The sequence below is a fragment of the Corapipo altera genome, unplaced genomic scaffold (genome assembly GCF_003945725.1).
Source record: "Corapipo altera isolate COAL_440 unplaced genomic scaffold, ASM394572v1 45, whole genome shotgun sequence".
Lineage (NCBI taxonomy): Eukaryota > Metazoa > Chordata > Aves > Passeriformes > Pipridae > Corapipo > Corapipo altera.
In genome coordinates this window covers 7,791,152-7,815,943 of record NW_020884877.1, presented here as the reverse complement: position 1 = coordinate 7,815,943, position 24,792 = coordinate 7,791,152, and the positions used below count along the sequence as shown (strand labels likewise).

General features: G+C 40.9%; 1 protein-coding gene across 2 annotated transcripts in view; it reads right to left on the bottom strand.

The window, feature by feature from the left end:
* The window catches only part of PLEKHM3 (pleckstrin homology domain containing M3), an 88,949-nt gene that overhangs the window by 23,765 nt on the left and 40,392 nt on the right, over positions 1-24,792 (bottom strand). For both annotated transcript variants that reach the window (XM_027637434.1, XM_027637435.1), the window contains 2 exons: positions 23,347-23,540; positions 11,532-11,595 (listed from right to left, as the gene is read on the bottom strand). In XM_027637434.1, the coding sequence (XP_027493235.1) occupies positions 11,532-11,595; positions 23,347-23,540 (258 nt within the window). The remainder of the gene's footprint in view (positions 1-11,531; positions 11,596-23,346; positions 23,541-24,792) is intronic.

Sequence of the window (24,792 nt, the reverse complement as noted above, 5' to 3'; positions counted from 1 at the left end):
GGTAAGCACAGAAGTCCCCTCCAAACTCACAGTGTCATTTCCAAAGAGATAATATCACAACTTTAGGGGGAACCAGAGGAGAGATGTGTAGAAAAAGGACAAATTAGTTAGCTGTAACCCACTATTACTTCAATTAACACCTCCATAGCCTTCTGCCCACCTAATAGATCAGGTCCACAGAAGTACCCAACCTCTGCATCATGGCCACATAAATCAATACTGAAATCTATCAGATGTGATGAACTTTCTGGACAGGAGAGAAAAAACAGTACAGTTTTCAGACATTTCTCAGGGCAGTGAGTGTTTGTTTTGAGGGCAGGGCTCCTGCCAGCAATGCTAGCTAAGATGCAAAAGGTAATGAGTAAGATCTCCATCCCTGCAGGAGTCTATGTTGTGAATTTGAGTGAGAATCATCAAATCTCCTACCCTGTCTGTGCATTTTTACCAACTTCTGAAAGTGCAGTAGATGTTTACGTAGCATGGAGATCATAAATACCTTTGATCACCTACATCAGGACTGTCAAGACAGACAGTAAAGGGAATATGCCTTGTTGAGCTTTTGGATACACTGTTCTGTTCAATGTGAGAAATTGTCAAGGTTAAGAAGTCTAAATTCTGAACAGTGTCACAGTATGTTAAAACTACATAAACAGTTTCTCGATTAAAATAACTTTTGGATTAAATTTGCTAGTCTGAGTAATTTGTACCATATAATGAATGTACAATCTGACACAGTTTTAAAAAAAAATCCTTATAAGATCCAAGAATCAACAGATGAAGGATATTTTAACAGAAGCTAAGAAAAGGAAGATAAATCTGCACACATCTGTGGGTAGATATTCTGCCAGCTACGGCACAAGGGCCAGTCAACAACCATAGGCATCATGTAACAGTGTGTCTAGGAACACTGTCATTTCACTGTGGCTACATGATCAGGGAATAAACACTGAGAGGGGAACTAGAAATGTCCCTGACGCTTCTGAATCCTTAGACTGGGACCTGTACTTTCCTCATGTATCAGAAGCACTGTAGGAAATCCCAGTTATTATCCTCATAAAGGAGCACCTGCTCCTACTGCTCTGCTTAAGAGCCTGGTCACCAGCGTTAAGTATTCCAGGTAAAGTGGTGAATATACTGTAAAACTCAGGTTTTGTATCACTGCCACTGTGAGACAAGCTAAATTTGCCAAATGGCTTTGTGACCCCACCCTTGTAAATCAGCTTGTTAATCATTATCGTCATAGAGGCGATAAAGTTGTTTTATGAGCCAACACTGAAGCAGTAACATTAACTACTTATGCAGGGGCTGGTGTATTTCTCTGCAGATAACATTTATTAGAAGGCACTCTCTTTAAAGACACAGGTTTGCCTCATAACCTTCTTTTGAAGCACTAAGCAATCTGTTCCTCTTATTCCTCCAGTCTGATTTACATGTCAGACACAAGTGACGCCTGGAGGGGATGGGTTAAGCGATATGAAATCCCTAAAACACCTTGAACTACAGGTTCAAATCTCAACTAGATTGGCCCGGCCTCTCCTCCTGACAGAACAAAATTTATGATTATTTCTCAAGGCCAGACGTACACTTGGCTCTATCTGAGAGGCAGACACAGACAGAATTTGCCAGGAGGCACTGACGCAATGCCGAAGAGACATGAAAAGGCCAAGAGGCACTGAGAAAATAGAAGGGGTGGTAGACATGAAACTCATTCACCATCCCCAATTATGTACATTGAAGAGATAGAAAGTACTTTAATTATCAGGAATAATGTCACAAGCACGTCTGGCAGAAGGAAGCTATCTGAAGAAGCAGTCAACAATCACGCACAGCTTTCCACCATCCTCTAAAGACAAGGCTTCTGCCTCCTCTCAGTTGTTTTCTTTCTACCTGTCCAGAAACAGCTAGTCTGAATCAGGCCTTTTGCTAACAAGTTCAGAAGTAAGCTCCAGGTTTGCCTAGATTTCAGAGCACCACAGAAAATATGCTTCCTGGATTGAATGAAATGGCAAATAAAATATCCTGAACAGACTGTCTTGGATTCACCACTTGGATGCTCACTACCATTCAAATTCCACTAGTGGAAGCTTTGTGGAGGAGGACTAAATGTTTCATAATCTTTCTTCACCTCCAGGACAGATGAGAAATATGTTTTTGAAGGAACTACCAATGACCTAAGAAAATAGGGATAGAAAAAACACCTTTAGAAATCTCCAGTTTGTTCCTCACCCTGCAGCACAACCAACTGAGAAACGACTATCTGACTTGCTTTAAAACCTCTCACCACAGAGATCCTACAACAGTCCAGTGCTCAGAACAACTGGAAAGTTGTTCCTAATGCCTACCTTAGATCTCTTTTGCTGCAGTCAGCTATCTTTGTTTTACACTCAACTTCCTATCCTTACATTGCACCACCTGTTTCAGAAACCATTTTCTGACAAATTCTCTTCTCTGTCACAGGTGATCTGTGTCACAAGCCAGAAAAAGCAAAAGCAGGTTGGGGTGCAGGAAAGATACAATGGTTGCCTTTACCTATTTGTTCACTGGAGAACAAGCAGGTATTTTTTGCATTCATTAAATGTGGAAATTAGGCACTGAAGTGCAAGGGGTGAATGGAATCTCTGCCCCATAACAGATTTCAGCGGGGTCAGGATTTCTGTGATGAAAACAGACTTGGAGGTGAGCATGCTACAATATGCTTAGCTAAGGATAATGCAAGTTGCAGAGAAAATAAAGGGAAAACATTCCCTGGCTGGGAAGTTCCTAGTCATTTATATCTAGGGAACAGACAATGCCTGTGGACTGCTAATTTCCTTGAGGATTTTTTCTCTTCCGTTGGTCAGATTCTTAACACCACGAATACTTGTTATGATTTCAATGCACAATTAATCTTTAGTTCAGAGGAAAGGGAAATGGAAGAAGGAAGGATGATCATGAGGTAAAAGTCCCAGGGAGGCAGATATCAGATCTCAGGTCTGCCCCATCTTTTGAGCAGTATACTGGTCTGCTCAGCTTTCCTTGCTCCATTTTGACTCCCAGTCATCCCTTTCAGATTGCCTGTCTTGTTTGTTTAAATTGCAAGTGACTTAAGGGAAGAATGTCCTCTTATTACTTGTGTGCACACACACTAGAATCAGTCACTGCGCATTGCTGCTGTAAAACAAATTAAAAAAGAACAAAGCAGTTAACTTCATAAGAGCTCCACCTTTTGTTGTGATAGGAATGCTATGGGCCACAATCCCAGCTCCCAGCATCAAGGGTGATACCACCCCACCCTCTCCCTCCTCTTCCCTTTACACCCTTTGCAGGTCCCCAGCTGTCCCAAAGCCTGTTCAGCCTGTGCTACAGTGACAGCGGGGTGGGCAGGAGCAGGCGAGGCCAGGGACTCCCCTCACCCTCTGCTGACACCAGCACAGGGTGCTGGCTCTGACAGCACTTGGCCATCACTGCCCTTGGCACAGACAAAGCAACACCACGCAGCCTCACATTGTGCTGTGCTAACTCATCACCCACACAGGGCAGAGAACAACCCGAACGGAAACCCTGCGGATAAACACTGCAAAGAACGAAAAAACACCCACAAAACCAACCACCAAATAAATCAAACTAAAGCAGAAACAAGTGAGAGTTTGAATAAACAGAAATCAGAAGCTCCCTTTGGCTTGTTTGAACCAGGCAGTCTGCACTGACAGCAGAGCCATTTGACATTCATGGTCCTTCCAAACGAAACCCTTCAATAAGCTGCACTTTAATTAAGTATTAAACAGATATTCCACAAATTAGCCACTAACTACAATAGGTACTGGGAAGAGGAGGAAAAATAAGGTCAAGAGCAAATGCTGATAATCTGTGACAAGCACACATTGACAGGGGACAAGGTGAAAATGGAGTTTTACATTGGCTGGGGGAGAGGAAAAACAACGTGGTGACAGTTCAAGTGAATTTATAGCAGGAGACAGAGAGGATGACAAGGTCCCTCCAAGCCCTCCCCCACTCTTTTCACTGAAATGAAGAAATGCCAGAAATTTCAGCAGGTCTCGGGATGCAAGCTGCCACAAGTGAGAAAGAGATGGAATTGTCTCAGTATAAACAACACACCTGAAAATCACCTGTGCCAGCTCCACAGCCAGCTCTGCAACAAGACTCACACTCACTGTGTTTCAGTCGTCTTTCCTCTCTCTCCTTCCCCCAAGGTTTCCAGGCAGCTACATGTCAATTTTGTCACACCCCAAGTTCTCCTAATCTTGTTGAAGGGATGAATTATAGGTTGTTTTAAGAAAAAGGTATTCAAGCAAAGGTTAAAGGCTGTTTTAATCAAACAAGGTTGAAAGAGTACCAGGAATTTGGCTGGCAGAGAACAGAAAGCACTTTACTTAGCTCAAGAACATACGTGACTCTAAGTATACAAGCACGCAAGCAAATATGCATTCAGGCAGAGAGTATATATATGCTCTTCTTTTTAAAGATTAGGCAGGCAATTGCATGCAGAGATATTAACTGACTCTACATACCCACTGAGCAAGATGTTATTTCATGAGAGATACCACAAAATTAGAAACTTTCCTGCCTTGCATAGGACTGGATCAGAGCACTTTGAGGAGTCCTCTGAAGGATTTTAGAACAAGAAAGTAACATACCAAGAAAATGGCTACAGTTACTCCAAAAAAAACCTCTGTGAGTACTAAGTATATTTTAAAAAATTCTAAAAAAAATTTTCTTCTCTCATCCAAGCAGGTAGCCCTGAGACAGTATTTTGCTTCTTGGGAAATTTGATTCCTTAGGATGTTATTCCTTAAGATATATGCAGCTGCCTCTCCTGAATCATCATTTTATGTGAAGTATAACAACAAGTTCAGAACCCAATCTTTCACACTGCTAACCTTCATCTCCAGTACTGGACCTTTCATTCTGCACAGCAAAAATAATAACAAAAGAAACCCGCTTAGCACAAAGCACTAGAAAAGTGCTAACTTATATTGCTACTGCTTCTTCTAGGGGCTGAAAAAATTAAAACATCTCTGGAGATCTCAACTCAAAAGCTCCTACGAACCACTGACACCACTACTGGGTTGTTTCAGAGTTTCATTCTAAAAAACCACACTTACCTCAAGTGGCCCAGATTACATATGCACATGGAAAAGCACCACATGTATTTAATTTGAAAATTTTGGTTTCAAGAAGCACAAAACCCAGTCCTGCTATTAAAAATACCTACTAACAATCTTGTTAGATCTCTAGACTTTGCCTGCAATACTTAAACACACACCTAACTCAGATGAACTTGTCTTCCTGGCTGTCACCTGCCAAAATACCCATGACCAGCTCTTCACCCCTGGCTGGCTCTGCATGCTCTCTGCCTGACCATGAGCCATTCTGAATGACAGCAATTCCCTTCTCCAGCAGAGCTGAGGTAAAAAGGAAACACCAGTAAGATCATTGCCATTGCCACTAACTGTGACCAGAGCCATCAGCACTTTGGGGAATTACACACACATGGAATATCAGTGAACCTGAAGTTTCCCGTTCTGTTGAAAGGTAGCTCAGTGTTAGCAAACTCCAGGAAGTGATAGAAATAATTGAAGTGCAATGTGCTCTGGGATGAACCTGTTTGACAGGGAGGTTGGACCACATGATCTTCTGTGGCCTCTTCCAACCTCACCCATTCTGTGATAAAGGAGCCATAGCCACAGGAAAGTAGCTAAGCTGTTTAACTGCTGCTTTGCTATCAGACCTTTTTAATATTTATGAAGATGTATATTGTGTGGTTTTCCTATCCTGGAACTATTTTCATATTCTTCTGCTAATATAGTTACTACTGATAATCAGGCACAGGTGATAAAGCTGGGACATAAGAATGGCTTTCAGCATTATGTCATGGTCCAAGATGCATCTTTATATAGTTCCTGTACAGAATTATCTGGTATTATTATGCTGGTAGTAACACACCGCAGGACTTGCATCTCTGTCACAAACGCTGTGTCAACGCTTGCTTGGCAGGCTGGGGATGTAAATCAATGTTCTTACAACAGTGCTGAACTCTGAACTGTGGAAGCTATGGCACAGATGTGCCTGGTATTTTGCTGCCCTTGTTGAGCACAGTGAATTCCCACAGAGAACTGCGACAGACAAATCTTCAGTCATCTCAGCACAGTCAGGCCTGCCAAGAACCTAATTCTTCTTCTCATTTGTCACCTCCTGCCCCTCAAGCAAAAAAAGGGCTTGCCTAAAATTAAAAGGATCTGCTGGTACAGCTACATGGGTAAACCTCTTCGGTAAATACAAGTTTAAGGTGGTACAGCTTATATCGGATCACCAAATGAAACAAATGACAGCATCAGACTTTCCCATTGATATAACTGAATTTGCACTGATGCTTTTACAGGCACAGCTATATCCACTAAGAACAGGGGCGTGTTTGTCATGTACCTAACCCAGTAACACTTCTAAAGCTAGAGCAAGCCCAAAGTATGTTAGCCAAACCCCGGTTTTTTTCAATCAGTACAGCCACATGCACTCTACAGGCTTTCACCAGCACAAGCATGTGGGTTAGATGCTACATCCCATCCTTTCCATGAATGAATAAAAAGGAACTGCTGGGCAAGGCAACCACCACTGATGGGCTCGGAATTCATGAGGATGTATATTATAAACCTAAACTGAGCATTTCTCAGTAATTGTATAAGGACTGAGTTACCAGAAAAGAGGTTTTACTTCTGAAAAAAAACAGCAAGCGAAAAGCAAAAAAAGCCCGCATCTCCTTGCATTCTTTGCTATTACTGGAACAGATAAACAACTCCTCTAAATCAACCTAAAGTTTTGCATACACAGAAATACTAGAAACAGCAGCTCCAATCTCCTCCTTCATCTCAGTCGAGGAGGTGCAATGAAAGTACAGCATGGGTTAAAAGCCTGGAAAAGTGAAGGAGACCTAACAATTTCTTTGTTCTTGTAAGGCATTCTGATCTACAGTATACTAGGCTCAAATTAGGCAGAACTTTTGTTTCATTGAAGTTCATTTTTATTCTCCACATCTTTGTTAGGGAGCCTTACATGTGCAAGAATTTGAACAGAAACACTGAGATTCTCCTAAGAGGAATGCTTCTGCTAGACTGACAGTCCACTAGCCCAAAATGCTATCAGATGCTGTAATCAGCGCTACATACATCAGAGGAAGATGAAATCATTGATCCGTCTGTCAACAGGGGAGAGATCTTCCTAATCCCCTCAGTATAACATGTCTATTCTGAAATCTTATAATCTCTTTATTTTATGTAGTGTAACTGTGGACATTCTTATTATGGATACTTAATCCTCTCAAAGATTATAAACTTCTGGCCTCAGTGACATTACTGTGGCATTAAGTTCCTCAAGCTCACTGTGTTCTGCAAAGAAGCATTTCCATTAAGGTTTTTTATGTGTATCTCATATTCACTAAATGACCTGTGCCACATTATTGTGAGAACAGGGCTCTCCTGTTCATCCTTTCTCTGCGCTGTTCTTCACATTATTTGCAGGCTGATCTGCAGGAAGATAGGCAGGAAAGCTGATCTGAAGTAAATAAAAGTTTTAGCTAAATTTTAATAGATTAGTTTATCTACAATGTTAAAATGGATAAATTATACTACATTAAATCCCCGTACAGGATTCACATTCAGAATGAAAATGATCTTAATACAATTTACCTCACTTTGCTTCCAAAGTAAATGGAGATAAACCAAATGAAAGTCACTTATATTTTGAATAACAGTATTTACACAGTGATTCAATGTAATTCAACTCAGCCTTTTAAATTCCCATATTTTGTCACTTCATTATTTTTCCCTGCGTGTTTGTATGTAAACAAGTGTTCAAATCATTGCCTTTTTAAATCTCCTATCTTGCTCACAATTTCCATCTTTAACATCCACTCATTTTTGCCCTTACGTAGATCCTTTTTATTTTACTGTATCTTTTGGAGTCGGTATAACCAGGATGAAATAATTGCCATGATTAAGAGTGTTTCTACATTAAAGACCATCACAGAATCACAGAATGGGTGAGGCTGGAAGGGACCACAGTGGGTCGTCTGGTCCAAACTCCCTGCTCACGCAGGATCGTCCACGAGCACATTGTACAGGATTAAGTCCAGACAGTTCTGGAATATCTCCAATGAGGGAGACTCCACAACCTCTCTGGGCAATCTGTTCCAGTGCATGGTCACTGCACAGTAAAGAAGGTCTTCCTCATGTTCAGCTGGACCTTTCTGGTCATCACTGCAATAATTTTTGTACACTCATATATATCCTGCTATTTAACATAAAAATCAGGCAAGACATTAATTAACTCTTTGTGGATGAAACATCTGAATTTTGAAATTGTCACAATAGCCACTTCAAATCTTTCAATTCGAAAGTTCCCATTAATATGTTACCTGCTGTAAGTAGCAAGAATTACTTTTCCTAAGAAATGGAAGAGTCTTGTCCGAGTCAACTTATGTCCAAACAAATTGTCAATCTCAACAAAAGCAGCCCCATAGTCACATCTGTTGAATCTGAATGGATAGTTTTTAACTTCAACTTGCGTGAACCGTGTCCACATGTGCACAAAACCAGTGACATGTCCACTAGGAATGTCAGCACAGAGTTCACACCTCTAGCAGGTTTAGGATGAAACTACCCTGGACTGTGACAGCACCATGAGGGTCTATACTGCACATAAGAGTAATCCATTTTTCCATTGTACTACGTCTGCTAAGACCAGTAAATTCAGGAGTGAATACTTGCTTCCTAACAAGCTGCTTAACAGAGCAGTGGTGTTCTGGGGGATGCACAGCAGATGACTCACTGGGCAGATGACACCAGAGAGTGTTGGAAAGAAAAGCAAGTGTAGCCAGCAAGGCAGAAGAGGCAAGTTGTCACAGTGTTTCTGCCTGTTAAATCTGAATGCAACTAATTAGTTATCTCCTCTGTTAACAACTCCAACAGCACCAGGATTCTAAGAACATGTACCCCACAGGAACGCCCATAGACAGACTTGCAAACTTTGTTGTAGTCTCTGGGGCCCTGGTCTGCAGTGAAACCTTCTGGGGTACATGTAGGCATCTGTGTGCACATACAAATAAAGACCACACTTGCTGCCTCTGGTTAAAGGTCAGGCCCACTCACATCTGCATTACAAGCATTTGTTAATGACCCAAGTACTAACAACCACTGCCTCACCAGGATTTGGTAGGTTTCCAAAATTAAGGCCATTTTGTTTCAATTCTTAATTTACTTTTCTCTCAACCTCACAGTTGAAGTCTTCCCTACCAGAGCCCAAAAGGATTCCAAGTGACAACCATTCCCAGACCAGCCATTAGCCCAAGTATATACTCTGCTGCATTCACAATATCTAGGCTCTGTTAAGCTTGGAAAGAGATTTAAATTGGATTTCATTTCAGAATAGTATTATAAGAAGCTTCATCTACTGGCAAACAGGCATTTCAATCTTTTTGCCCCTAAGAACAGATACTCACACCACATTTTTGAAACTCGGCTGCTTGGTAGGAAACAAACCATGTTTTCTAGAACCTTTAAAGGGAACTTGGCTAAGAAACAAATCAGAATTCAGCTAGGACTAACCAGGGTAAGGGTTGCTTATATCTGCAGATTACCCCTCTCTGCTTTTCTAATTCACTCACTATGCCTTATCTTTCCATTAATCTTTAATAAACCTTCTAGCTAATTCCCCAAACACACACAATCTACATGACAGCAGGATACAGTGCAAAAGCAGTCCATGGATATGAGGAAATAGGCAGCAGAGGAATCAAAACTCTGCTGAGTTTTGATCAAAACAAAAGAAGTGAAACTTTTAGGATTAAAAATACCCAAATTGCAGGTCAGTGGAAAGTGATGAGCAATCAGGAGAAAGAAGCAGTAAGGGGAAAAGCAGGGAGGAGGAAGGGGGCTGTTTAGAGTACTAGTATTTATCTGGCTGTTGGATTTTCTCAATGGGGCCCTCCTCTCTTTTCCACTCTGGTTCCACTTTGACAAAAACAGGCAATCTGATTTCAAACTTGGGGCCTCTGAAATGTGGAAAACTCTCTCCATGCTGACAACACAATATAGCTAGATTAAAAGGTAAATGTAATTTAACCCACCCCAGCAGAAATGGTAATCAAATTATAGTGCCTCTAAATATGATAAGTTTGGGACTGGGGCCCTCAGGGGAAGAGAAGGTGTCTTGCAAACACAAACACAAAGAAACATGTCAAAGGGAACTGCTAAATCAATGCATGAGTTGTGACTTCAACACTCCCTCCCTCCCCCAGGGTGCTTGATAAGCTGCTGATTGCTTCTGAAATATCTACTACCAATGTTAGGAACTGATTAAGCAGCTTACAAAGCACTGGGGGCTAATAGACAGGCCCACCAGGGAGACTGCAGCTCTGGAGTTAAGTAGGTTGCTTTTTCATGGCTTGATTATTAAGGATGAGATAGCAGAACATGCTGAAAAGCTGTGGAAACAGTTTTAGACCTCAGGCGACTGGCCTTTTTATTTTATATATGGCATCATTTCTACTCTGTGACTTCACCAGCCAACAAAAGCCATGTTTCCTGTTGCTCTGTAGTCTCCATCTCCGAGGGGCACGTGAACTACTTTGAATTAATGTGTTAGCTGAATGTCCAGAACTATGCTACCCTTATTCTGCAGAAAAGGCACCACTAGAGAAGGGAAACATAGGTGAAAGAAGCTTAAAATACTGTGTTTTACATGTCACTGGCAATAGCTTTAGAGTGTGAACACAGATGTCCCCATGTCAGCCAGCACATCTCACCTCATTGCTTCCTCCTTTGTCATTTGAGCACTGCAGAACATTCACCTGAGATTCCCTATCCTCTGTTTTCAGCTCTTTATTCCAAATCCTTCTTGTTTAATCTGTTACATAATAAAATTCTGCCATTCAGATGTACTGAAAGGTCCTTGCTTAGTTCAATCAATATCAATGCAAAGACACATTTTGCTGGCACATTACCTCTCCCATGGTCACATCTGTCACGGTAACACTGCATAGCTTAACTCTGTAGCAGGCTTGCTGAGGTTTTTGAGGTTTTTGGGGGGGAAGTTGTTTTTTTTCCCTCCTCTCTTGTGGCAATGCCCAGCACACTTTGTAAATAATCATGTTGCACTTGGGACTGTACCAATTCATAAATTCCTGAATAAGTACTCTTTCAAGAAGAGAGAAAAATACTACTTGTCACCTGCAGGCTGAGACTTAGATGAGAATTCATTGATCAGGTGAAAATTTCTCAGAGCAAAGCTCTCTTTGCAGACTACAGTTTTCTTTCAGAGTCTCTTCCCAGCCCCATTTGAACACTGATGCTCTAGGCTTTCTCTCTTTCATCCCTAACCAATGTCCCTGTTAACCCATTTTTATACTAAACTATGAACGACAGGGGTGACTTGGAAGTACAGCTATTTATGCCAGGATTAGCTAGAAGAGGAATGTACAATTAGCACTGAAGGTGAGAACAGGCTTGATGTAACAGGTAGAATTAATTGAGGACACTTACCTGCTGAAGGTCTGCAAGAGAGTAAAGATGGATTTGCTGGAGAAGATACTCTCTGGGAAAGATCCTGGAAAAGAGAAAAATGGATGTGTGTCACACCTTTTTGACTGGGAAACTTAGAAGTTTCCTCTCCCCACCAAATAGGGGTAGAACACTGGTGCTGGACAGAGAGCTTGTCAGAAACTGTAATTATGTCTCCCTTAAAGCATCAGCTACTATTACAGCATTCCACATGGGCACAACAGTTCCACAATAAGAATAAATGCTGTACCAGTGTCATTCTCCAATTGTCAGGTCATGTACAGTAACGTTTAGAGCTGCTGGAAGCTCTTCCTCAGCACAGATGGTGTTTCTTTAAACAATTAATCCAGTAATAAAAACAAATAAGTCATTTAAAGTATTGAAAGTATTAATTAAAACTATTTCTTATGCATTTTAGTACAAGATTCCTGGTCTGCTACAAAGATGTAATAGTTAGTTTCAGACATGATTTATGGCTTTGTAACTGAAATAACTATATTGGGAAAAAGGTCATGCAGAGACTGTTCTTGCAACGTGAAGTTGATTGATATCAATTACCTTTTGTATACAGAAATATATGTATTGGTGTAGTCTTTGTAATGACTTATTTGAGAAAGCACTATTTACTTTAAAATAAGCAAAGGTTTCAGGCAAGACCATTGCTTATGCACTGACAGATCTATTCAGTAAAGCTAAATTACAGAAACCTGAACAGGGAAGAGATGTCCTAATGAGAGTGACTGGCAATAAAATGAAAAACTGGGTTAAAGTAACATCACAGAGAAAAAAAAGGACATCATAAAGGCAAGTGGATATCAGCTAAAAAAGTTTATGAAAACCTATGTATCTGCCATAAAGATGTCAGGAAGAGAAAAAGTACATCTAATTAAAACATCTATCTTCATATGCACACAGAGAAACAACCACCTGACCAGCTTTTATTTTTCCATTCACACAGAACAAATACACCACACTAAGGTATTTTGGGGAGTGGAGAGTCACATCACTTCTGCAAATAAAGCAACCAAGTATCTCAAGAGGTGAAACTATTTCACACTACATGTGTGCTCTCTTGGAGCAGAAATTGTGAACTCTGTTCCTACATAACAATCAGGTAGTTTTAAGGCAATACAGAAATGAAATTCTTGATATTATTAAATGCATGAATGAAGCTCTGGAAAAGACTGGTTTGTAATGGTAGAACTGATGGCAGAGAACAGAGAGACCACTGGATATGTTCAAAAAAACCCCAAAGATACTGAAAGGCCAATACAAACTTACATGATCATGATATGAGACTAATGAGAAAGCACATAGCAAACTCACTGACAATATTTTAGAAGTTGTAACAACATAATCAGCTGAAACTCTGATCAACAGTGTTTCAGACTACCAACTGTAATGTTTCCACAGAACACTGAATCTAAGAAATAATGAAAACACCTCAGTTCCTTGTACTCCACTAGTTGTCTTAAGCAACCACCTTAAACTGATGCTTTCAAAGCCGTCTTGAAGGGCCTAGGACTTCTCACTGCTGTTAAGGTGAGCAGTACAAAGTCTCAAAAGTCCTTTTGTACTGTTGAAAAAAATTTAAGCTTTATTGGGGTGGAAGGAGAAAAGTTCTGCAAGCAAGGCACTGACAACAGAGCACTGCCCATCTTAGGCACTCTTCTGGAGCTGGACTGTGCCCTTGCGCCTTTTCACCCACCAAGCATACTCACTCTGCCCACCCAATTCTCAGCTGCAGTCTCCCTAGGATACTGCCATTTTCCCCTTTCCCCTCCCTAGGATACTGCCATTTTCCCCTTTCTGCTCTGTTGGTGATATCCATTGCTCCTTTTAGAGGTGAATGTGTTTCAGTGGTTCTGCTGCATCACGCCTTCATAATACATTTGGTATAATGTCAAAGACCACTCGAAAACAGTCAAAATCCAGATATCAGACAACATACGACACTGGGTTTCCTCATTTGCATATGGCAGATTTATTAAAACTGATTGCTAATGAGTCAACTCTGAACAGCATTTTGAAGCATTAGTATTTTTTCAGCTCAGATAGAATTTCTTTCATTAAAATTTCCCCTGATCACACAGACAGGCACTAAGCAGTGGTGCAGCTTTGCCAGGAACTGCATTATTTGCTGATGCCCTTATGGCACTGCTAAGGAAAACAATTAGCTAATGAAAGATTTCCTTTTTCAGGAAATTGCCTGAATAGCCCATAAAGCAGAAACTGTCAACGACTTAGTATCGATGACTAACATCACATTCCCCTGCCTTCAAGGACAGCATTTTATTTCCTGCAAGTTCTAGCTCCTAATAAAAAGTGTGCAGATGAAAAGCAAACTCATGAATTCCTTTGTGAGTCTCAGCCAGTACAGGCCCTAATGACAAACATCCTATCCCTGTACCTGTCCCCTTCCCTAAGACATGTTAGTTTGCAGCAACAGCTCTGCAGAGCAGGCATCCAACACACCTCCTCCTTTCCAAATCTATTTCCAGGAAAAGAATTAGGTACTGCCCTCCCAGTCTTATGCAAGACATATATATACACACACATACTTGGCACTCAAGTGAGAGGAGTGATTATTTCCATTGCTATGGAAACTGAGGCATAAAAAACCCCTCAGTAAGTAAGACTGGTCCAGCTTTGGATTTCCAGTTCTTCTATTGGCTCGAAAAATTAAAACTGTCCCCAGAGAAACAGCTGAGCAGCCAAAGCTCACAAATACAACAGCTTTTACAAAACTTCTTATGAAGCAACCAGATCAGTTCCTGTATGATTTCCAATACATGTAGAGGTGCAAACCACGCCTTCAACACTTGCCCACAACACCAGAGGTGGAAAGCATACAGCCCCATGACTGTGAAATTCTGAAACTGCCTAAAAGGAGGACGCTTGGCCCCCAGTCATATAAATTGTCTTCACCACACCTGTGGTGAGCTGAGCAACTGCTTCAAAAACACATCTTGCTGTGCTGCATGTCTGCAGTTAAGATCTTATCCAGAAAATTTCTATTAGTCCCATTTGGAAGGAAAAACCAAAACTCAAGAGCTACCTGAATGTAACCGGCGAAGCCACCTCCCAAAACCTCATCTGTTCATTGCCAGTTTTTGTGAGCCTCTGGTGAGTGGGTAACAAGAATATAACAGACACCAAAATACCCAACTTAAACACATTTTCAAAAAAAATTCATCATAAAATGCAAGCAAATCAGTTGGGGCAGGACATCCACACAGACCAAGTAGTCCAGTGAGCAAGACTGATGGCTCATTTCTGACGTCTTGCTTGCCTGCACAGGTTCTCTGAGCCTAATAAGGTCATGGCTTATATAAAGTCTTTTTCAGTAGCAGGCACACAGGACTAATTCAGAGCCTCTTGCTTCTCAACCCGCACGCCTCGTCTCATGTAACTAGTAGGAAAGTAGAGTCTATGCCCTCTCCAACCCTCTGTCATCTGCAACTGAAACTGGCCAGAGGAAACCAAAGTCAGTAGAGAACAGCAGGTGAGATGAGGCTCACACAAACACCATGCCATTGCATTAGTGTCCAGACAAAGTATTTCAAGGCATCCAGATCAACCTAAAATCGCATTAATTTCAAAAATCTCACACAGACTACACAACAGGCTAAGATAACTACACTTAGAAACACTTCACTAGAAAATATTTTTTTACTTTCTGCATGAGGTTTGCATCAGGAGCTTTGAGCGTGCTTGGGTTAATACAAGACCTTGATCCAAAAAGACCAAAACATGTGCCTGCCTTTTATTTTTCCCTTGATATAAAGGTCCTTTATAAACACCAAATGGGAAATCTCTGATTAGTTATTTGAAAGCAAAATAATAGACGTCAGTTTTGTAAATCTCTTGATCGATGTGCTATAACTAACTAGATGTTTTTTTAAAGTTGGTCAATTAAAAGCATTCAATAAACAGTGTCCTTTCAGTCAAACCTTAACACAGAAGAAAATTGGAGTGAGCTAAACAGAGGTCAACTGCAAGATGTTAAGACTTATCACAATAAAAACTCAAACCTCTGCTGCTTCAGTGTGTGACCTGTGACCCTGGAGAGGCAAATGGTATCAAGAGCACATCGCGCTAAAAGCACCTTCTAAGCCTTCACAGTTTGGAAACTCCTGGACCAGTTTCACCATTGATGAGTCACAGGATTGAAGTCCTGTAAGCCCTGGCTCCTAGTCAGGGTTTAGGTGAAGCGAACCAACCAAGTTCAATGTTAAACAGCCCTCTAGCTTTGCCAGTTCCCGGGAACAATGAAATCCGAAGTCCTGCTGGTTAAAGGTCTCTAAATTGCTTTATTGTTATGTCCTAGATATAAACGCAATCAATGCAAGCAGGAAAGAAACCCACCATCAGAGACTTTTGGTCCAAATAAAAGAGAGAATCGAGCATTCTTAGTTTGTGATTATTACTCTTTTTTTGTTTGATACTTTGTAATCTGAAATGTAACTTTCAGTCAAGACAGAACCAGAAATTTCATCTGTTCCCTTTTGGATGATCTTATCAGGTAAGTATTTGCACAAACAAAGGTTATCGTTTAGTGTCCTCTTGCAAACAGAACCACTGATAAGACTTTGCTTTTTGCATTTGGACAAAGTGTGTAGTCATGGTGCTTTGTTAGCACTAAGTAATTGCTCTGCATTTAAAGCCTGTTTATCATCAGCTTCGGTAATTTTTCTTCAACGGGTTAAATACCCTGACAGCTCTGCTAAAGCTACAACCTATTAATCTGTCCATGCCTGACACTATAACCAAAGTACAAACCTGATAAGCAGGAGGAACTCTTCTTTTTACAATGCAATCAAAAGCAATCAAGTTTGCTGGCAGGTGGGCACAACCAAATCTCCTTTGTACTAAAAGGCCTGTTGAAACCTAGGATGGGAGGGGAAGTTGGCACCACGATTTCATGTGCCAGCCAGGAGTGTCTTGTTTGACCAGGTTGGGAACTGTATGACTGAGCTCTGACTCACAGGGGACGCAGATGCACCAGTCTAGCACACTGCCACCTCTCCACCCCTCTGCAGGAAGCTGCTACACCCACAGCTGGCAGAGCACCATGGGTACCAAGTCCATTTCCTCAAACAGCACAGTTCATTCCCTGGCACTGCAACTTACAGCACCAACAGCTCACTTTGGAGCTACTGCGCCACGCTGCAAACCAAAGCAGGTGACAGGCCAGCACACACTGATTACTGCTGTTCCTGTATATTTTGCCCCTAGACAAGGGGTGAGATGCCCTCTGAGGTCTCTCCCCGTGTACCTCCACCAGCTGTGGTCGCATGTGGAGCAGAGGGGTAGGACCTGCATGTGCCCAGATCTCACTGACAGCTCTAACTTCTCAGGGTTACACTTCGGTTTTAAAAGCACAGAGGGGTATCAGTGAATTGCCAGTTATCCCAAATACACATGGCAGGGTAAATAATATCTCTTGCAATACATTTGATATGGGTGCTGTTAATTTAAGTGAGAATGGAATCAGAGGTAAGGGGAAAAGGTAGGATTTTTTTGGCAGTGTTTCTAATTCCCATCGTTATGTTCAGGCTTTTGATTTTGTATTTCCTTGGAAATCTTAGCTCTTGGAAGTTTTTTGGGAGAGGAGATCCCAAACTTTCCAACCAACAAAAGTTACTCAGGAAAGCAGGGCCCTGGGAAACTCTGTGATTTTTTAAAGTCAAAAGATATTAATAAATGGATGAATTTAAAGCGAAACATCCCACTACTTATTTATTTAATTCTCATGGTATTATAACAGATTAATACTTTTTTTCTAATTCTATGATTTGTCTAAAAACGTGTTTGTGAATCGTTTTACATTCAAGAGGTATGAACACTCTTCTGGTTATGCTCTGGGAACAGTCATTCCTACACATCTTCAGCCCACACTAAGTGCTAGATTTATTAGCAAGCATGTCCAGGTAAGGTGTTATTTCATCCCGTCAGGAAATTCCCTGTGAGCATCCCAATATTAAAACAGTTACTCTCATCATCCCCGAACCAGTATACAAACGTTCAACTAAAATGCAGTACCTCAACCCTCCTTCCTCTGTGGTTCCTTGAGCAAGGTTACGGGAACATTGTGAAAGACAGGAATTAATACAAATCAAACTTAGGAATCAAGTAACACTGTTACTAAAAGCAGAATGCAGAGAATTAGACACACACAGTTTCATTTTGAAATCAAAATACCTTACACACCCCAATTAACTTGAATTTAAGAATAAGAAAATGCTCTTTGATTTTGTCAGGCACTTTTGAACCCTCGCAGTTTGCTGCTAGAACTTCTGATATAAAAACACAGGGATAAAAATGCCACAAGTCATACTTAACACAGTGTCCACATCTAACAGGAACTTATTTTTAAATCATTACCTTTTTTTTAAAGAAAACCTAGTCTCAAAAAGTGAATGGAAACTACGCTTGTGAAAGGGATGTAATATTACTCATCTCTTTGACAAGGAGATGCAGGTGTGCCCCTAGACTGGAAAATGCTACTGTGAACTGAAAGACCTACCTGTCCTCTCGAAGACTTACGATGGAAAACTATAGCATGCTGTATGCTTATCATGGTAGAGCACTGGCTTGTGCTTTTAGCCCTCCATTGATGTGAACAGACAGCAGTACTGGCTCCACCCTGGCTGCTCTGGCACACATCTCATTGCTCCAGCTCTCTTTGTTACCTCCAGTTGAAATGAAAGCTCAAATTCCACCTTAACACCATCCCCTCAGTTTTAGCCAAGGACTTTTTAAGATGTTGACTTGCAAGAACTCTGGATACACAGTTACTTCATCCAAAAGGGAGAAGAGTTGAAACAGAGATGGAGGTGGTCTGTTTGTAGGAACTCCATCAACTGGCATGCTTTATTTCAGCCACTGCAACAACTAAATGCATGCAGGATCTATACAAAACAAATGGTTTGTGCATACTTCTCTGCATTTATTTTCTCACCTTTCCTCACTTTCACAGAATACTCTAAGTTGGAAGGGACCCACAAGTATCATCGAGTCTAACTCTTAAGTGAATAGACTTTAGGATGTTGTTTTGTCTTAACACTGGCTCCTCTTGGGACAACCAGATATCCTCTTTGAATTGAGTTTCCCTCTTGCCCTCTTTCCAATCACCCATGCAATAATGGCAAGACCAATAGAAGAAGAAAATTTATCTCAGAGCCCCAAGTGCTATGAAACCATATCCTTCTGTTCCTTTCCTGCTCAAACTTTCTTTTTGCAGTTTACTGCTTTCACAAACTGTGTCTTTGTTCTCCTACTTTGGAATTTTCCACTCTCCAAATGGCCTAACCATTGCAAAGAAAATGGAGAAAACAGTCTCCTTTAACAGTCTGGACATGACTTAGTGACCTTCTATTGTCCTTGGTCTGAAAGATGACATAGCCCCAGCTTCACATATGTGAGGTATTTGGTGGTATAGTGATTGCATAAGATCAGTCAGGATTCCTGCAATGTGTTTAGACAGGTTCCCCAATTGCCACACAAATATTTTGAAAGTAATCTACTCCTGTGTCAGAAGCAATATGTCTAAGGCCTCACTGTAGGAAGTGACAGGACTCTATTGTTCAGCATTACTGAATTTGGGCTTGTTTCACTTCGTGCTGACAGACCAGCAGGCTCAGCCAGGACCACAGGTCTGCAGCACTGGAGGTGTACCTTTAACCTCCTGCAGCAACAGCAGCTCTAATTCGGTCTTCCTGTAAGATACTAAGTAATGTATCCAGCACTGAAGGCTTGCTAAGGTAAAACTGATGTATTGCTGTTCTGGAGCTGACAGACAAATGGTATCAGGCAGAGATGAGTAACAAGTGGGAAATTTTTTTCCATTTCGTTTCTCATCACCATTCAGATTCACTTACAGAACTAGGGCACTGCAACAAGCACTAATGCATAGAGGAATGTGCTACAGAACATTTATTTACCTTGTGTCACTGTCATTGGCCTTAAAGTATCTGGGCTAGCAGCACCTGAACTGCAATTTTAGATAGCTGAGAGATAGCTGAGAGAGCAGAGAGCCCAGAGGGCTCCCCAGAGTCAAGTTTGACCTGGGTTACCCTACAGGAGTCATGGAGGTACCTGGAGACATCCAAAAAAATCATTGTGACAGTTCCTTGACCTGAAGGACTTTCAATCACAACAGGAATAAAGCAAACCCAGAAGAGAACTTGCATCATTCAGCACGGTTTCACAGAATACCCTCATTATTTAATGGACTTGAAGATTCTCACTGTTTCCCAGCCATCAATTTTATTGAATCTGTCATATTTGTGCCATTCATTTACCATCTCACAATCTGCAGGTGGTGGTGGGATCTGTACAGTTCCACTTGTACTAATTCTGTGTTGGCTCTAGGTTTCAGTCTTGTATGTTTTTGCCTGAACAGCATCCACACAAGCAAAGCTACCAAAACAAGCGAGAACTTGTTGAGTAAAGATGTTTGAGGCAAATAATGTGTGTTGCAATACGGAGGTGACAGTTACAGCAAAGTAGGCATAACAACATCCCTTGTAAAACAGGGAGCTCAGCAACAGGGTCAGAGTCTCATCTGGCTAATATTAGAGGAACACTGCAGATACACGCTGGTGAAGGGCCTTATTTCACCTCCCAGCCAAGTCCAGGTTCCTTATTTTTTCACCTTGCAAATGTAAAAAGAGCTTAGAATACAGTGGAGCAATAGGTGAGAATAAATCACTATAACTGATGAGACCATTTTTATTGCGAGCCTTCTAGCTACTTTTAGGATTTCTTCTGTGTCTTTTCCTTTCTTCCTTCCTTCTTTTCTACTTAGTCACTTGCTTCTTGAAAGTTCACAATGTGGTATTAGCCCAGAGTTCTCTGCTAGATGCCAAGTTTCAAAGTTCTTAAAGTACCTATGTACCCCAAACAATATAAATAACATGTCCACATTTAAACCAACTGGATCCTGAGCTAACCTGGTTTATAGCCATCTGGAAGTCTTCAGAAAAAGTGACTGTAAGCACTGTAAACAGTTTTGTCTTCACAGAGGACACCAAGAGTTTCCAACTTCATTGCCGTCTTCATTTTGTGATCTGGGCTGAAGAGCAGGGTGTAGATTTAAAGTAGATGATAATGCAAATAGTATTAATAAAAGAAACCTCAGAGTGATCTGCTTTTCCCTAATAAGGCAGGCTCTATCAGTGTCCCAGAGGCAGCAAGGTGCCAATACAATTAATCAGTCTGTTTTTAGTTCTCTGTAGACAGCAATATTAACAGTTTGTTTCAATCTGTTTATATGGGTCTGACAGGTCTTCAAGATGCTGTGTTCGCTTTCTTGTGATTAATAGTTATTCACATACTAAGGTGAAGACCAAGGAGAAAAAGAATGTTTTTAGAGCAGGACAGATAACTGGATTCTCTCTCCCAGTTTTTAATTTCTAATTAGGAAAGAGTACTAAGTTTAGGAATGCTGTCTCACCATACTGTTTAAACTCCTCCTTGTCTTGCAACTTGTCCATGTGATGAAACAAAGGAAAATTTAAATCACATATTTTCTTTGTTTACTTTTTAGCTCTGCTCTATAAAATCATCACATTGATAGTGAATGTCTGCACACTGGGATACTAGATGAAGAATGCAAAACCATTGGGAGCACTTTGAGCAAGGAATAACTCCTTCTGGGTAAAGAAATTTTCTTTCTTTTCATATCTTCAAACCTCTTCAGAGAGGTCTGAGGGAGCAGTTGACCACCAAATCCACTTCACAGACCAAGAAGGGGCTGGACTCTAAGGTCTGTTTTGTACATTCCTTCAGTGCCTTTTACACTTTTAACAAGTCCTGGAGATGCTTCCCTAGTACAAAACCAAACCCCTCCTGGGCTGGGGGTCTTTCTGTCCACCACAGAGAGCTTTAATTGGAGACAGTGCAAAGGAAACCTTAGATAAGAAACATTTGAAGTATTTTATCCCAGTTTCCCCATCTGCCATTCTGGGTGTTTCATTTTGATACAGGGACATTTTCTCTCTCTTCCCTGCTCCAAGAAAAGACCATGCTCACATTTCTGTGATAATTTTTGTCCATTCTCTCTTCTGTCCATTTCCTCAGTATTTGTCATCTCTCCTTTTTGGAGGTAGGTTTTGGGGCTCCCCCTTTACCCTGGTTTCTTCATTAATTCTTAATTTTCTGAGGTCCCTTCCCTCTTTGAATCTCCTTCTCCTGGGTTTCTCTTATCCCCCTCCCCCCTTTTTTTTTTCTCTAGTTTATTGATTTCTCTGCTTAGGTCTCATTTGAACTCTCTTCTTTTACATTCTTAACCAAGTCCATTCAGTTTCCTGTCTCCTTCTCTATTTTAACCAGAGAATTATTTTCTTCAACATTAACCAGAAATCATCACTTCCTTTTTGCCACTTCTTCTGAACAGCATCCTTCACAAATCTTATTTTCCTTTTAGGTTTATCACTGCTGGAGGGGATGGCATAGAACAGTTATTATAGCTGAACAGGAAAACAGCTTTGCAAGATAATTCCATCTTCTAGAATAAAAGAAGAACCATCCTAAATTTTAAAATGCTGTAAGCTGCCCTAACAAATAGTAGAAATTGAGTAGTAAAACACAAGCACATGTTAAGTGGGTCTGACACAAGAACTCTCCAGAAACCTGTTGCTGTATCCTTCTCTTAGTTGTTCTAGGTAGTTCACCAAAGCAATGACATAGGTTATGTACCAAATGGCAGACCAGCTCTCCTTACCTGGGATAAAGGCACTAGTGCAGCCTCCTCCCCCTTCCAGAGAATTCAGGTCCCTAAAACACCATGCTCAAAATACAGTCACTGATGTCACCTGCTTTCTTGCCCTTCAGCAGCTCACAATTTCAAAGCAGTGGTTTTCCTACTTGCAAATCTTGCCTTAAAAACTGAGGTATACAAATGCTTACAGATGCATCAGGTCAGCTGCATGTGCCCAGAGCTACTCACCTCACAGTACAGCATGACAGACACAACTCCCCATCTCTTTTGGAGATCCACAACAAAAGTTATTTGGCTTTTTAAGGTCACAGCTGTGGCTTGATGGTTTTAAAAAGATTGATAATTTTTAGCTTGTTAGAAAAATGCAGAAGTAGTTGAATGGATTAAGACACAGCACTTCTAAAATGAAGTTCACTTGTTATAGAACTACCATTTCCATCACAGTAAACACAATATGAAACACTTTTTACTGTGCTATGACCATGTGTTTTCCAATAAACAAAACATTCAGCACAGCCATGTCAGGATACTGACTGAGAAAGAGCCCAACTGCTCTGGTGTCACATAAATCACATGCTGGGTCATGTGCTGAGGGACTACACCTGGCCTCTGCCTCTGGGTGAGGTCATCTCACAGAAGAAGTCAGAAGCACTGGACAGGTGGTTGACTCTGGCCCCTCTCATGCTTTGCCACGGTGTGAGGTGTTTCAAAGGTCCCAACAGTGGCTACTACACTGTGATGCCACAGCAAGGAGTATGAGATATCTCACCTGACTGAAAATAATCACACACAGCCAGGAAGCCCGAGGAGGAGTAAAAGATATTCACCACAGTGTGTGACCCCCTGGACTGATAGCTGTCAAGAACAACTTTGGATATTCAGACCCTATAAAATCATTTTCTTTGCCATAGGATAACCCAGCTGCTCAGGGAAGTCAGATACAAACACACCACCTTTCTAAATGACTAACACCTTCAGAACTAGACTGTGAGAAAAAACAAAAAGTGTGTGGGGGAAGCAACATGACAAGGAAACTACATCCTTGTGCTATATGCTGTCTATGGTTCTTACCTTCTACGCAGATCTTCAGCCACTGCAGCTCTGCAGCTGAACAAGTAGGCTCGGAGAGATTTTAGCTGCTGTCTCAGTCGGACAACAGTTGCCAGAGGTTCAACATGCTTGTACAGCATGGGATTTTCCTGCTGGATATCAATCAATGGCTCCTCATAAACATATTCCAGGAACTCTTTGGCTTGCTTTGATACCTGAAAAATAAAGTAGTTTAGTTAGGCTTTCCTCCCAGCTCTTTTTAAGCAGATCTTCCCCTCTGTGATCTGAGTTATTCTATGCACCTGAAACTTACTATGTTATCAGTTACAAATGAAGACAGAGCTGAGAGAGATCCAACTCTCTCTGCTTATAGCCAAGTCAAACTTGATCAAATGCCTCAAAATTGAGTGTATGAGATAAGTGCTTACTTACCCAACGTAGAGCAATATCTGCAGCCACACAAGCTTTTGCTGCAGAGTAACACAGCTTACTAGATGTTTTTCAAGTCTAAAATCCGATTACCAAGTTTCTTCCCTGCTAGTATTTTTCTGTTTGTTTGCTGATTTCTTTTTGGCAAGAAGCAATTTGTTGTGTTTCTTAAAATGCAGATAAATAAAACTGAATTCTGTTGGTATTACTCATTCCCAATGTTTCATCTGCAAGAAGGTTTTCTTATGCCTTTTTCATTGTAGTGCCCTGTTCTATCTCCACCTGCAAAGAGCTACTGTAATCTTGATAAATTCATGGGATTTCTGTTCCACTAGAAAAAATACTCCTGTTTCTGAGGTGAGAAGACCAAATTCCCTCTCGTTCCTTATTTCTGCATTTTGTCACAGGGATTACCTTAAATGAGCTGCAAATCACTTGAAACTGTGCTACAGAAATACTATTGGCTCCACAATTCAATTAGTCCTCCTGGGCCTTTAAATCAGTGTTTACACTGAGTGGAGGAAGGGATGAATTAAGCTAACAAAAGTAGAAAGGGCACAGCACTACTAAACTGCAGCCTCTTGAGATTTAGGAAGTTATTTCCCTTCTAGGGCAGTAAGGTAAGAAGTAGGTAAAAAAGCAGTACACACTCTTATAAACAGCACCACTTCCAAAACCCAGCACTAGTTACTAGCTACTGACAGGGAAAGCCAGCCCCAAATGTAACCTTTTCACAATGCATAATAAATACATAAGAAATAATGCCAAGGCCAGCCTTCCCATCAATAACTACAGAGATAACACAATGTGTAATTTTAAATACAGCAGGTTTCCCAGGCCCTGAAGTTATATTAAATATCTCACCAATTTATATTAAACATCTCACTGATTTCTTTTTTTTTCTTTTTTTATTTTTCAAGTATCCCGCACGTACAAGGAACTGTGCTGAGTGGAATCAGAAGTAATATGGAGCAACACAAGCAACTTGGACTTTGCAGGAAAAAATTCTACAAACTCAAAATATATCAAGTTTTCTAA